Raw genomic sequence first — 14991 nt, 5'->3', positions numbered from 1 at the left:
CAGCGGGGCGAGGGGAGGGTGGGCTGGCTCCCCCCACCTCGAGGTTTACCGATGGCGTTTCCTTTTTTGATGATGATGATGATGATGGTGGTGGTGGTGGTGGTGGGGCAGCAGCGGGCAGGAGTGCCCGGGCCGCGGCGCAGCCCGCCCCTTCGGGGGCTTTCGGGCTGCCTGGCTGCCCGCCGGCGCAGAAGTGGTATGGGGTCTAATTGCCGTCAACGAATGTCACCGGCAGAAGGAAAAACAAAAGCTGCCTCCAAAGATCCCGGAGCAGAATTTGGCAAGGCTCCTAAAGACACCAATTAGCAAAGGCTAAACCCATTAATGAAGTGGCGGCTCTCTGGTTTCAGCCAGGTGGTGCAGATCAGAGCGCCTGTATCTGCAGCAGAGCTCCGCTTCCCTCCAGCCAGGACCTCACAGCAAACCTCCACATCAATAATACGCTTAATGGATCTCATTAGGGCTGGGGCCGCGAGTCCCGGCCTGGGAGCAGGGGAGGCGAGGGGAGCGGGGGGGGCAGCGCGCCCCGCGCCGCGCCGCGGAGGGACGGGCTCCCTTCCCCCGTGGGGCGATGGCCGGGCGCGGCCGCCGCTCCCCCCCCGCTACCTGGCTGAGCCCCTGGGTTTGCGCGAACTCCATTTCTAGCCGGCCCTCTCAAATAAACGAGACCTCGGCATCGCCTCGCCGGGCTCGCCCGCACCCCCCGCCGCCATCTGAGCCCCCTCAGCCCGCCGAGCTACGAGCATCCTCGGCCGTGCGGGCTGCGGAAGGTGCCGGTGCGGCGGCAGCGCCTTTCCGCCGAGCCCGGCAGCCCCCGCCGCCGCCCGGCCCCGGAGCACGCCCCCGAGCCGGGGCTGTGGAAGAGGAGGGAAGGGGCTTCTGCAAAACTGATGTAAAAGGACAAGCATCCGGACCTCACCTCTGTAAAAGGGGACAGGGGAGAAGGGAGGAAATATCTCCGCTTCGGCTAGGGGAAAGCATAAAAAAAGAGGAAAAGAGGAAATCTGGGGTAGGATCGGCTCGGCCGAGGTGAGCTAGAATATTTAGCTAATGGAGGTGGACTATGAAAGGAGACTTCATATTTCTCTCCGAGGAGTCTCTCCAGGTCCGCGGCCGAGAATACACACAGCAAACGTTGTGCTTGAATTATAGCTGAGGGTTTGCTTTATTTGAATTCACTGGTGTTTATTTAAGAAAGTGAATAAAGGTTTTGTGTAAACAGCCATTATTTCTGATGAGCGCGCAACAGCAATAAGAAGGGGGTGGTTTTTTTAGTCGAGATTGTGGCAAAAGTTGACATTTCGGAGATTGCAGTTTGTCTTGCCGACGCCAGGCAGTCCCGAGGCATGAACTGCAGGGAAAGCTGTGTGTGCCTCTGAGTGTGAAACGGCGATGCCGGGCGAACCGGGGTCTGAAAACAATTATTTTTTAAGACATCAGCTTAAGCCCGACATTAAAATAAAATAAAAATATTTTCCTAAGGAGCGGGGCCGGTCTCGCTCAGCTAACGAGGGAGGCGAACTCAGGTTTCGCTGCCGCCGGCCCCGGGCCCGGGGGGCTCTGCCGGGGGGCAGCGCCGACCCAGCGGGGCCGCGGCGGACCCCCCCCCCCCCCCGGCGGGCGGGGCAGCGGCGGACCCCAACACGAGCTCCTCGTCCGGCCCTTTTTGCACCGTAAATCGCTTGGTCAAAATATTGCGTCTGTTTTGTTTTATTATTGGGTTTGGGGTTTTTTTCCCTTCTAACGTGGCTGTTATTTCCGAGGCTGACTCGAGTCTCTTTGGGGGTGGGAGGTTTTTGGTAAGAAATCAGGCGAGAAGGAAAGGATATCGTTGGGCTTCTTAATGCAGCGCCCGGGGGAAGGTGGGGGTTATTTAGTGGTAAGCTGCTCCCCGGGAAGGAGCTCGGCAGGAGCTGGCTCTGACCAGCCCGGCTGCGCATCTCTGCGGGTGTGGATGCTCGCAGACGGGGCTGGGATGTCGGAGAGGCCTCCCGCTTCATTATGAATCCCATTTCCCTCAGATGCCACGCAGGGCGGAGGCAGGGAAACCTCTGCTCTGCGTGCGGCGGTGTGTATCGCTCCCGTTTCTTGGTCTCCCGTACAGCCTCTCATCTGAAATAAGCCCGAAAAAAAAAATCTCTGCCGGGCACCCGGGAGGGGAAAGCGGAGCGGGTGTGCGCCGGAGAGCCTGGCCTGGCGGGGGCCGCGGCGACCGGGGGCAGCGCCGTGCACCGGGCAGTGCCGGGGCCGCCCCTCCCGGCCCCTCCGAGGAGACCCCGGCCCCCGCCGGGCAGGGGGATCCGCACCAACACAGACCCGTTGCGGCGGGTGGGTGCAGCCCAAGGGATGTGGGATCGGCTGGCACAGGTCTGAAAAGAGTCACAACGGATGGAGGAGGGGGTAAAGAAACTGAGAGGGGGTCCTGGAAAGCTGCGACCCCCCCGGTTAAAGACCGTCGAGGAACCGGGTCGGCGGGGGAACCGTGGGCTCGGGCGTTTCGCCTTCAGAAATTACCAGCACCAAAAGCCTTTCGTGTTATCAGGCGATAATAAAACAAACAAAAAAGGGGAACCCCCCAGGCTTTTTTGGACCTGTTCTAGGCGGGTGTTGCATTGCTTTACGGACAGGTCGATTTCGCCGACGAACGGCGGTCCAGCTGCCTCCAGTCACGCCACTGTCCCGACCTTTTCCGCAGAAATTTAGCAGTAACTGCAGCCTCGCAGGACCGGGCAAACTCCCTTCCCTGTCGAGACGGGCACAAATCCCTCCACCCGCGCATCTTTCCCCAAACTCGTTTTCGTGGGTTTGCTCTACCTGCCCGAGGACGTGCACAACGAGAGCAACGGGGGGGAGAGATTATTTTTTCCCTATCGCTGGCGGAGAGGAAAAAAAATACCTTTCCGGCTCCGCCGCTTGGCCAGAGCAGCAGCCCGAGGTGCGCGGGGCTTCCCCGGGGCAGCGGTGCGCGGAGCACCGAAGCCTGGAGGCGGAGCGGGAGGGGGGCAAAATCAGGCGCAGGGAGAAGGAATTTTATCCCCGCTCTTCCATTTGGATCGGAGCATCTTTCTCCCTAGCCTGAGTCCCGGCAGTGTTATTTTTCTCCTTTCGCCGCGTTATCTTAAAGAAGTGCCAGAAAGGCGCTGCCCTTGCTCTCTCCCCGACCCGGGGTCCAGGCGGGCATTGCTCTCCCGTTATTTGGGGAGGCCGGGGGTGGGGGGGGGCCGGGGGGGGAGCCTGCCCCCACGCAGCCAGCCCTGCGCTTGGAGGAGGCGCAGATTCCTCTAACCCAAAGGAAGAGAAACTCTTTCCCGACGCGCTTTTCCTTTCTCATCTGACAAGAGCCACTTCAAACCCTTCTTGCCCGCACGGGTTAGTCTTTAGGAAACAAAAACAAGAGGCGAACAAATTCCTGCGTGTCCGTGAGCCGCACCGCCGTGGTTTATCGGAGCAGAAACGTCATGTTTCGCCGGACATCTGTCCCACGGCTTCCCTTGCCCCCAGGGGAAGTTATAACCCCTCGCAGCACACCCGGCGCTGATGGGCGCAGCAGCGGCCCTAGGAACAGCCGCTGGTTGGAGGCGAACTGCAGGGCCCGCTCCGCGCCCCGAAAAGCCGTGGCACCCCCCGTTTCCTCCCCGACAGTCTCTTAAAGGCGGAATCAATTTACAAGCCCCTTCCAGCCCCTTGCCCGATGCCACCCGCTTCCCTGCCCCAGCAGGGCCCGGGCGGGGACGGCGCCCCGGGCGCGCTGCCCTGCGCGGGCGCTGCGCGGCCCCCCGACCATCCCCCGGCCTGTCGTGACTCCGGCGGAGCCTCTGCCCGCTCGGTTACACCTTATTTACTGCTTCACCCGTCCCCTCGTCGCCCAGCAAGCCGGCTCTTGGCTTGCCGCTTGCCCCAGACCCTTTCCCCCCCGGGCTTGCGTCGGGGGGAAATGCTGTCGGCATTTCCTTCTCCTTCCTCAGGTGTTTGCTCCCGCCGGAGTCTCCCTGCTAGCAGGGGTGGCCCCGAGGAGCGTGTCCTCCCCGGCAAACCCCCCCAGCCCCGAAGGATTTCGCTCCTGAGCCCTCAGGCAAGCAGCAGGCGAGGGCCGGGCGCTCGCCCGCCTCCACATCGCCGGAGGACACGGGGACCTTTTCGGTCCTTCGCCTTATTTCTCCGTCTCCCCTCTCTTTCTAACGGTGTCACACGCTCGGCGCCCATCGGCCCGGCGTGGGGGGCGGCTTCGCTTCGCCCGCCCTCGCCTTAACCCCCCTGGGCAGGATCAGGCCTGCCCCGGCCCCGCGCGTATTTGAAAACAGAATTGCTCCGATTAGGGCCTCGCAGAAAGCCCTGAGGCGGAAAACACGCTTCCCAGCGGGCAAGGAGAGGGGCTCCCACGGCTGCGGCGCTCGCTGCTTGGGAAGGGAGGAGGGGGAAGCAGGCTGACTGAGAAGCGGCCCCCCGTCCTCCCCCGCGCCCCGGGAGGAGCGGAGCAGCGAGCACCGCGGCCCTTTATTTTTTTTCCAAGGAGTGAAGCCGACGATGAACCCGCGCGGAGCCGGCGCATCCCGGCCCGGGCCCCAAGGGAGCCCCGGCGGAGCCGCCCGGCCGCACGCCCCGGGCGCTCCCTCCCGGGGAGGGCACCCAGCCCGGCAGCACCCGCCGAGGGAGGGGGAGAGAGAGGCCGCCGTGCCCCCCCCGGCGCAGCCCCGCGGGGCTCCGCGCTCCCGCCCGCCGCCGCGGCCCGATGCTGCGCTCGGCCTCCGCGCCGCCCCCGCGCCGCGCATAGCGCCTGCGTGACGTCACAGCGCGCCCCCCGGGACGCACAGCCACGCTGTGACGTCACAGAGCACGACCTCCCCACCCCGCCGCGGGGGGCTTGCGGAGAGGTACACGGCAAATCCGGGCGACACCAAAGCAAGGCAAAGCAAACCCGCACACCCCCCCCGCACCCCAAAACGGCCCCGCCGGCTCTTGGCAGCGCCCCTGAGAGTCGCGGGGAGTCGGACAGTCCAGCCCCGCCTTGCATCACAAACCAAAAGCCACCTCACAAGGTACATACACCTATCCACGCACATGCGGATCCACAAATGCCGTTGGCAACTTTCTCACCGGGGGCACAATTTTGCGTCATCAAATCCGGTCCTTGTCATCGCCTCCATTAGAAAAGCAAGGGGGAAAGGGAAAAAAAAAAAGGCGAAGGCTGCCTCGGGAGGCTTCGAGGCGAGGAGCTACAGTGGCCGCCTTTGAGCGGGGCGAAGGAAGCTGGGGCGGCCTCAGCAGCCCGCTCCCCTGGTCAACAGACGGACGTGGTTACAAACCATAGCAAACATTTTATTTACAGGAGAGATATATATATATATTTATATATTTTGTCAGTGCAGTATTTCTTGGCCGGATTATTCGAAGCAACACGTTGCAACCAATGAGGACGTTGGCAAAATACTTCACATTGTAAATTGGTTTGGGGGGGGAAGGGAGGGATTTCGGAGCACGTTCTCGGAGTCCCTCGCTGGGATTTTCCTGGAGAGGACAAGGGGCGGGAGACGGAGAATAAAATAAAATTAAAAAAAAAAGAAAAAAGTAGAGGAATCCCGCTCTCCTGCGAGCAGCGCGGAGGGAGAGGCGGCCGCCTCACGCACGGCCGTCCCGGGGCCGGGGCTCCCCGCTCCGCCCGCGTCCTCGGCCCCTCGCCCCGGGCCGGGCCGGGCGCCGGCCGCGGGCGGGAGCGGGCCGGCGCCGCGCCGCCCTCGCCGCGCTCCCGGGGCGGAGGAAGGGAGATAAATTAGCGCGCAGGTCCCGAGCGCCGGTGCCGCGGGGCCGCCCCGTCTATAGGCCGCTCCGCGGCTCGGGGCTGGCGGCGGCGGGCGGCGGCGGGGAGGGGAGGCCGGTGCTGCCGGAGGGCTTGCCGAGCCCGGCGGCGGGCAGGCTCCGCTCGGCGCCCTCAGTCCGTTCCGTGTCGCTGGGGGCCATGTCGAGGGAGTCGGCGTCGCTGCTGTCGCTGTCGCCCTCGGAGCGGCTGGGGCTGCGGTCGGGCTCCCCGGCGGCGGCGGGCGGCCCGCCGGCTCGCTGGGCCGCCGGCTCCGGCTCCGGCTCTGGCGGCGGCTCCTTGTCCTTCTGGGCCTGCGCCTCCTTGGAGTGCCGCCACTTCATCCGCCGGTTCTGGAACCACACCTTCACCTGCGGCCGCGCCGCCCTCAGACGGGCGGCACGGCCCCCGCCGCGCACCGCACCGCGCACCGCACCGCGCACCGCCCGGCCCCAACGCCTTCCACCGGGGACGGGCAGCCAGGGGAGAAAAGGAGGCGCCGTCCTCACTGCCCTCTGCCCCCACCCTTACGCGACTAAGGTGGCTTTATTTTTTTTCCCCTTCTCCTTCTAGTTCGCGTGTTTCACTACAAAACGCCCTCCCTCCCCCCCCCCCCCGTTTTTTTTTTCTCTCTCTTTCTACTTCTTCTTCCAGGAAACCAAATCTTGCTCAAGAAACCACAGCGTTATACAATTCTGTGTGCTGCGGGCCCTCAATAGTGGAATCATTACAGAGTGGCGTTTAATGATTCCGTTTGAAGAAAAGTTTTCACTTCCCCAGAACTAAGGATTTCACAACGCGGGGAGAGATTTAGAAAAAAAAGAAAAAAAGAAAAAAAAAAGGGGACATTAAAAATAGTGTGTTCGTTTCTCCTTCCTTTGACCTAAACTGCCTCCTACAGCGAGTCGCACTTCGGTAGAGCGCACGCTGGTGATCTGCCCCGGCCCCGCTCGCCTCTCCGCGCGGCCCGCTCCGCGCTGGCCAAAACCAAGGCGAAAGCTCCGCGCCGGGCCGCGAAACGCTGCGGAACCTGCGCGCAGGAGATGCTCGGGGCGAGGTGCCGCTCCTCAGCCAGCCCCGCCAAAGGTTAAGGAAGGGAAAACGCTTTGCAACCGCCTCCCCCCCCCCCCCCCGATATCCCTCTAAACTGGAAGTAAGGTTTGAAATAAAACCGAAGCCGTTCTTACTTGAGCATCTGTCAGCCCCAGCATCGCCGCCAGTTGCTTTCTGTCCGGTTTGGTGACATATTTCTGGATTTCGAACCGTTTTTCTAAACCTTTCCTCTGCAGGTTGGAAAAAACAGCCCTGGACCAGGAGCGTTTCCTCTTGTACGTCTGGGGCAGCGTGTCCTTGGTTAAAACTGCGTACGGACCTGGCGGGGGGGGGAGAAAAGCGGGGGGAGAGAGAGGGAGACGGCGTTATTAATGTCGATGCCTGAAAGGCAGCCTTAAATCGATCAAGCTAACAGCTGGACTGCGGTGTGCGGGGAAGGCCCGGGCCAGCGCGGCCCTGCCTGCCGGCTGGGGACGGGTCCTGCCAGCGTGCGCTTCCTCGGGCAAGGATGGAGCGGGTTCGCCCCCGAATTCCTTCCTCTCCCCCCTCCCCGCCCCTTCTCTCTCGGCCCAGGTGTTGTTTCGTACTAGATGGGATGGTCCTCTCGGTCGGGCCCTAGGCGGCTCTTCCTCCCCCCAACGCAGCCCGGCTTTCGCCCAAAATGTGAGCCTCGCTAGAAAACACACGCCCTGGCCTCTCAAAAGCGCCTGGCGAGTCCCTGCGGGAGGAGAGGGCCTGGGCCGGGGGCCGCTCCGGGACGGAGGGCCCTGCGCCACGGGAGGGTCGACGAGGGACGAGATGTACCTGGAAAAGTGTCTTGAAACTGGTGCTGAACTGAGCTCCTTGGGTTTGTGTTTAAGGGACCCAGAATAGCAGAGGCCTCGTTAATGGGGTCTAGAGACGCGAAGAACTGGCCGGCGGAAGGCTGCAAGTTGGGGAGATGAACCCCAGTTTGGCGGCTGGTAGTTAATAAGGAGGTCAGATCTGCGAGCACAGGAACAAGGAGAGCTCTGTTACACCGCGGTCGAAACCGACGCCCCGGCACGCTCCGAGCGACGGGGCCGGGGCCGGGGCCGAGGCCGGGGCCGGGGCGGAGCGGGTCCCCGGCCGCAGGGGCTGGGGGGGGGAACTGGGCAGCCGCCTCCTCGCCCCAGGGGCTCTCCTCGGGAGAGGCGGCCGTGCCCCGGCCATCAGACATCCTCCGGTATCTGCACTCCCTTGGCCAGGATGTTTACACGCCGCGAGGGGAGATGGATTGCAGCGCAAGCCTTTAAAGCGGGCTGTGCCCTCCGAGGCGAAATCCCGGGCCCGCTTTGGGAAGCGGGGACCGTTCCGTTCGCTATTTTTACGCTATCGCTGTTTTTCCCAGCGGCGCAAGTCCTGTGCCGCGGGCTGCTGCCGTGCGGGGGCCGGGGGGGCTATTGTAGTGAGCGCTATTAGAAACTCGCTTTTTTGAAATCACTCTTTTCTCGGCTAGGTCGAAAAGTTTTGAAACCGCGGGTATCTACGGCCGCCACGAGCAGTAACGAAACCGACACAAGAGCACCAAGCGCGCTAGCGCGGAAAGCGGACAAGCCCGTTTCTCTACCTCTCAGCGTGTTGCCTTCCTTGACTTTGGGGTCAAACTCCGCCGACAAAATGCGGTCGATGCCGAATTTCAGGTCCTTGCTGGCGGGCGCCGGCGCCGAGCCGTGCGTGTGGCCGCCCGGCAGCCGGGCGGGGGCCGGGCCGCCTCCGCCGCCCGCCGCCGCCGCCGCCGCCGCCGCCGCGGGGGACCGGTGCTGCGGGGGGCGGTGGTGGTGGGAGTGGTAGGCGGCGGAGAGCGGCGAGAGGCGCGGCGGGAAGGCGGCGGGGGCGTCGGGGGCCACGACGGGCGTGGGCCGGAGCGGCGAGGCGGCGGCGTGGAAGGGACCGCCGTGGTGGACGGCTCCCAAGGCCGCCGGCATCCCGGTGCCGGCAGCTCCGGGCAGGCTGTCGGCGGGTCCTCCCGCCGCCTCGCCGCCGGCGTGGAGGATGTCGGCGATGCAGAAGGACGGCTTCTTCGCCGCCGCGGCGTCCAGCGGGAAGCAGCCGCCGGCTGCCGGCCCCGATGCCGCCGAGCAATACGCCGCTGACCACAAGCTGAAGTTGGAGGCGTAGAAAGGAGCCAGCCCGGCCGTGTACATCCTGCCCGGGGAGGGGACGCGCCTCTCCGCAGCTCAGCTCCCGGGTGCGCGCCGCGGAGCTGCCCGCCGCCCCGGGCGCATGGGGAGGGATGGCGGGGCGAGAGGCTGCTGGCGGAGCGCTTGCCGGAGGGGCAAGGGGGGGAAACCAACCACAGGGAAAAAAAAAAAAAAAAAAAAAGAAGAAAAAGAAAAAGGAAGAAGTCCCCAAAACCTACGGCGAGACGGAGAGAGCGAGCGGGCGAGGAGCGGAGCGGCGCAAACAAAACAAACCCAAACCAAACCCCCTTTCCGCGCACTGGGGGGAAAAAAAAAAATATCCACCCCTCCCCAAAACTTTCTCTGGCAGGGACACTCCCGGCCCCGGAGCAGCCCCTCGTTCCCTCCCCACGCCCAATCCGCGATCCGCGGGGCCGGGCAGCACCGCCCGCCGACACGCCCACGCAGGGACGGGTCGCGGGTACGGGGCACCGCGCCGCCAGCGCGCAACTGCGCGCTGGCGGCGCGGTGCCCCGTACCCGCGACCCGGCCCGGTTTGCCCCCTCAAGGTACCCACCCCCACCTCCTTAAATTCCGCCCTCGACTTTGAACACCCCCCGCCCCAAATCAGCGCAAGGGCGCTGCGCTTGCCGCCGCGATTTCCAAACGTTTAGAAAGAAACGCGCAGGAAAATTCCTCGCGACGGGTGTCAGGTCCGTCCTCTTGGAAACGATTCCCAAGGAAATGTGTTTCCTTCCCGGATAAATGAGCCTGGGATAGTCTGGAAGAGAATGAGTCTATGCTCATGCACGCAACATATGTATTTATGTGAGCTCCGAGCTATTCTGGGCCCAGGACACGTTGGATCCTACATTAGCAGCGATTAATTAATTCATCGTATCTCGTCGACAATGTAATTTTATAGATTTTTACGGTGTTCTCCAGCCGGGTGGCTCTGTCTTGCTTCCACACCAATTTCACCTTAAAGACTAGTTGGTAATTTTGCAAACCTTTTACAACAGAATTACCCCCCCCTTTTTTTTTTCTTTTAAGAATACAATCACAACCTACATTCGCTGCAATACCTTAGGGACAAATTTATCAAAGCGCCTTTTGCGCTTTTTTTCTCCCCTCTAAGATCCAAATTTGCCCCTACCTGACTCTGGAAAAAAAAAAAAAAAAGGCATTTCTTTAATTTTAGTTTTCATACAAGTAAACTAGTCGCTGCCGTTTTGAGCAGGCTCCCGGGTCGGACGGTTGCAGGTTTGCTTTGGTTTTGTTTCAAAAATTATTTTTTTTTTTTTCAAATAGCTTCCCAAATTCTGAAGGTTTTCGAGGAACGGCCAGAAAAGCAAACTACTTTTCTTTCGCCAGGTATGAAGACGTAGCTTCTGTGTGAATATTGAAGCCACCTGCGAGCGAACGCGTTCCTTAGGCATAGCCCTGCGCACGGGTGAAGGTGAGGCTGGCTCCCCAGGAAAAGCCAGGCTCCGCTTTGCTCTGCTTTGCTTTTTATTAACGAGACAAAACCGAAAAAATAAAGACGGGCTGGCTTGCCAAGGTGTGTCCGAAAACCGAAGCCGGCGAAAGAAAGGGCTGATTAGGTTTGAGCTTGTCCTGCTCCGACAGCGGAAAGCCCCTTTCCCTTGCATCCCCCCTCCTCCATTCCCCCCGCGCAGACCGCCCCAGCCCAGCCCGCTGCTCTCAAATCGGATCAAACGACTCCAGTTTCACTTGCGTTTCCACCGCCGGGCAGAGCCGCGCCGTCAGCCCGCCGGAGGGAAGGGCAACGAAGCCTGCCCTGCCCGCTGCATCCCAGCTGCAAACCGCTTCCTACAATTATTCCGTTATTGCCACTGATACGGGCATCGTCCTCGCACCACCCCGGGGCTGCCCGCCAGGCAATCAGGGGAAAAAAAAAACCCAGACCACCACGGTGTTTGGTTTGGGGTGGTTTTTTAGGAGCTTATTTGAAGGCTCCGCTCGCCTGGCTGCCGCGCAGCGCCCGGCGATGAGCGGCACCGGAGGGAAGCGCCCGTCTGCGGGGGCCCCGGGCAGCCCCGACCCGGGGGGCGGCCGCGGCTCCGCTCCCCTCGGCGCTGCCGGTGCCCGGGGTCCCGCTGGTCCCAGCGCGCAGAGCAGCGCTCCTTCCGCGCCGTCGTCCCGCGGGGACTTAAAAGAACCCGAAAGGGAGCACGGAACGCTTCGCGCTGAAGCACTTGACCCCCGGGCTGGGCCTCGGCAGGGCGAGGGAGCCGGGGAGCCCGGGCCGCGGGGGCAGGTGCCTTCCCGGGGCCCGCCCGCTCCGCTCCGCGCCCCGCTCGGCAGCGCTGCGCCCCCGCGCATCCTCCGCGGGCGAAACCAGGAGCACCTGCCTCCCCCCCCAGGCCGCTCCCGCTCCCGGGGGACAGGGCTGTCCCCTCTCCCCAGAGGCCTCCGCAGGCCTTCCTCCCTGCCCGCCGGGGAGGAGGAGGGCTGCGCGGCCGCGCTGGCCGGGGGAGCGCTGGCCCGGGGAGGCGGCAGCCCCTCCTCCCCGCGCAAGGAGCCAGAAGGCTCCAGGAAACCCGGGGCTCGCTGCAGTCCAGGTCATCTCCTGTTTTTTGAGAGGTTCCAACTCGGACTAAATGAGCGGATGTGCCTGCGAGATTTGTCCCAAAATAGAAGCGGCTTTAGTATTTTAGGATACAGCAGAAATCCTTATTTCTTCCGGAGAAAAACTTCATAATGAGCGCGAGCACTTCCCTTTTCAATATTTGTGCAACTTTATCTCGACCAGCAAGTTGCTTTGGTGACGCAAATCCGCCCTTGTGTATTGCAACTACAAAAATAAATGCAAGGAAATCAATTCCCTTCTAGCAATGAAAACATAAATATACAGCTGCGACTTTCCCCTTTAATCTTGCTTTCCGAGGGACTCGAGAAGGAGGCGAATGAACTGCGCAGGCAGGAGCGATGCTTTTTTTTTCGCTTTTTTTTTTTGAGGAATGGAGTCTCGAAGGACTTTTTTTTTTTTTTCCCCAGGCCGACAAAGGAGGTGGGAAAAAAAAAATGATTCGAGCTCTTACGAGGGGAAAATAGAAGGGCTAACGCCGAGGCGCTGCGGCTCCCGGTCCCCACTCGCGGGCACCGGGCCGGGAGCATCCCGGAAAGGGCCGGGCCCTGCCTGCCCGCCCCCCACGGGGAGGACGGGCCGCTCTTCGGGCTGTCCCTGCCCCTTCGAGCTCCCCGTCCCCGCCTCGAGCGGCGGGCGGCAGGTCGAGCCCACGGACCCTGCCGGGCCGCTCGCAGCCAGAGCCCCCGGCCGCCCCCGCAGCCCGGCCGGCAGCCAGCCCCGAGCGGTGCCCGGCCCCGACGCGGGCCGCCCACCCGCCGCACAGCCCCGCGGGGGGCTCGGGGCCTCCCCTTCTCTGCAAGCGGCGCTCGGCGGCCCAGCCGCGCTCTCCCGCGGGGGGTGAGCCGGGTGCGCGCCCCCGAGCCTGCCCGGGTGCTGCCGGAGCGGCCTCCCGGCGCTCCTCCTCCGCCCACGGCCAGCGCGACCGGGCGCGCTGGGGCTTCTGTACGCCCTCCTGTTCACGCCCAAACCCGCATATGGAAGCACAGACATGTAACACGTACAAATAAAGAGAAACATTTTAACAACTCCCACCCGCTCTCTCTAGGAGTGCTTTTAAAAAGAATTATTCTAACCTCGTGGCAAACCCTCCAGGGAGATGGTTTGCTCGGGTGGCCTTACCGGCATCGCTGCCGTCCCCCCCGGCCCCCCGGCCCCGGGTCCCCCCGGCCCGCCCTGCGCAGCGCCGAGCACCCGGCGGGCCCAAAGCCCGTTCTCTGTCGCCACCTGCCGAGCGGGACCCCGACGCAAGGCACCCCGGGGCCGTGGCTCTCCCCTCCAAATTCCCCCGCTCCCGGGCCCGTGCGAGCAGGGAGCAAGCAAATTTTGGCAGCCAAGCGCAAAAACGACAGCCCCCGCAGGCTGGTGGTTGCGGGGCGGGCAGGAGCGTTCTGCAGCTCGCCGGGGGGCTTCTGCCGGCTGTTGCCCGTGCTCCCCCAGCACCGGCCCGGGAAGCCGGGGGTGCTGCAGCGGGGCCACCACATCTGAGCGCAGGGCGATGCCCCCGGCCCGGGGGTCGGCAGCTGGAGGCAGGCCGCAGGCGTGCGCCGCAAGGCTGGTGGGACTTCCTTCAGCTGATCAACAGTTTGTTATCTGAAATGCTGAAGAGAAGCGCAGGCGCTGCAGGCAGGAACTGCCCAGACCCACAAGTGAATTAAGCGACTAAGCTGGTCAACTCCTTGACGTTTCCTTTCTATTGTTTCATGCGTTATTTAGTTCAATACCTGTGTCAGTAAGTAGCAACTAATGTTGTGTCATTTGCTGAGCGTAAGTGGAAGGTGCCTGAAAACAGGCAGGACCTGGGTTTCTGTGCAGTAGGACAGGATTTCAAGTCTCCTGTGGGTGCATTTGCACCGGTGTTTGAGTTTGGGTCAGGGCGTGCTTTTGGAGGGAATCACCTGATCCTGGTCACTTGCAGCTTTGCATCGTGGAGAGGTCTCAGGGTTCACCAGCAGGAATCCTTGATGGGAATTGAGTCCACAGGGCATCCTAAAATTACACTGAAGTAAAATCCCTCTGAAATGCCTCTACTGTAGTTGTTTGAAAACTCCATGGGGTTTTCTGCATGTGAGCAGTCCTGAGAATATGTTCTAGTGGAATAGGTCCCACTGAGTAGGTCCGTATGTCGGAGCGGATGAAAACCCAAGGCTCCCAGCTCCAGGGACAACGCCCCAGCCACTGGGCTGCCAACTTGTTCTTACACTTGCACATTCACCCTCTCGCTCTGCCTCTCTTTCCACTGCTGGTCTGATGAAATATATTAGACCATGTGAAGCTGATGGGTTTCAAGCGGAGAGGCTTTTTGCATTCTCCCAAATGCTGTGTAGTCCCTCAAGTCCCTTCAGACAGAGAGGGGACCTGAAAACACCGATTCCCCTCTACCCGTGAGTGCCTGGCTCAGAGATCTGGGATGTGGGAGGGCATCGCATCTTTCCACAGCCGTGTTTACAGAGAAAGGGGTGACCTTTCCTTCCTTTTTTTTTTTTCTCTCTTCTTTTTTTTGCATGAAAAGCTGCAGATACATAAATCTTAAAGAAGGGTCAGGGTAATAAATAGCAGTTGGAAAGAAGCGCCTCTCCACAGTGCCGGGAAAGGAGGCTGCGTCCTGAGGAGCAGCAGGGTCAGGACGGTCCCTTCCTTGGGGTTTCCTATGGGTTAGAGCAGGCAGGTCCTGCCCCACTGTGCTGGCTTTCCTGAAGCCCATTTTTAGGCATCTGATGCTGTGCTGGGAGCCGGGCACTCTGAGCCTGCAATGCCGTAATGGTTGAAGCTGCTCGAAATTGAAATGCCAGTCTCCTGCACTCGTTCCATCCCTACCTGCCTGTTCCCATCCCCAGGGATGTCAAACTGTAGAAAATTAACTCTGCCAGTAAGAAAAGTTTTTTTTTTTCTGTCATAGTTCCCCAGACTAACTTCTTTATCGTGTGGCTAGCCAGGGTGAGGGAGCTGGGGGAAACACGCATTTGGGGAGGGAGGGTGGCAGGACCGCTGTGACCCTCGACTAGGCTGCTTTAACCTTTCACCAGGTCACCCCTTAATTTAAGTGCTGCCTCTTGGAGCTGCTTCCTGCAGTCTAAAATGGGTCCTTCTCGCATGGAAAGACCCTGGATTTGCTTTCATTTCCATTGACATTGCTGATTTCATAGGTTACTCCACCTTTACACTGCGGTCAGACCGTAATCTGCTTGCAGAGGGAGTTATGATGGGCTAGCTGCGATTTTCCAGGCCACACCAGCAGAGAGGTCTGCAGAGAGCTGGTCTGCAATTAACCCCCCGGTAGCTGATTAAAGGTGATATGACGCACAGAAGTGCTGACCTCCTGCTCTAATGCGCAGGCGCTGATGAGAGGAGCATTTGCATGCACACACCAGATTTAGTTTACACAGTGCACAGCG

The 14991-nt window shown here is 61.6% G+C and overlaps 1 protein-coding gene across 2 annotated transcripts; it reads right to left on the bottom strand.

The window, feature by feature from the left end:
* Positions 1–5352: 5352 nt before the first annotated feature.
* HLX (H2.0 like homeobox) lies at positions 5353–9313 on the bottom strand. 2 transcript variants are annotated; one of them, XM_072858392.1, is made up of 4 exons: positions 8433–9313; positions 7649–7828; positions 6979–7163; positions 5353–6162 (listed from the first exon to the last, which is right to left on the bottom strand). In XM_072858392.1, the coding sequence occupies exons 1-4, from the start codon at positions 9007–9009 to the stop codon at positions 5812–5814; spliced, it is 1293 nt and encodes a 430-aa protein (XP_072714493.1). In that variant the 5' UTR covers positions 9010–9313; the 3' UTR covers positions 5353–5811. The 2 variants fall into 2 exon arrangements, with proteins under 2 accessions (XP_072714493.1, XP_072714495.1); XM_072858394.1 differs by lacking the exon at positions 7649–7828.
* Positions 9314–14991: the final 5678 nt, after the last annotated feature.

Source organism: Ciconia boyciana, chromosome 3 (genome assembly GCF_034638445.1).
Source record: "Ciconia boyciana chromosome 3, ASM3463844v1, whole genome shotgun sequence".
Taxonomy (NCBI): Eukaryota; Metazoa; Chordata; class Aves; order Ciconiiformes; family Ciconiidae; genus Ciconia; species Ciconia boyciana.
Note: the sequence above shows the minus strand (reverse complement) of the source record. Positions and strands in the feature narration are given on the sequence as shown.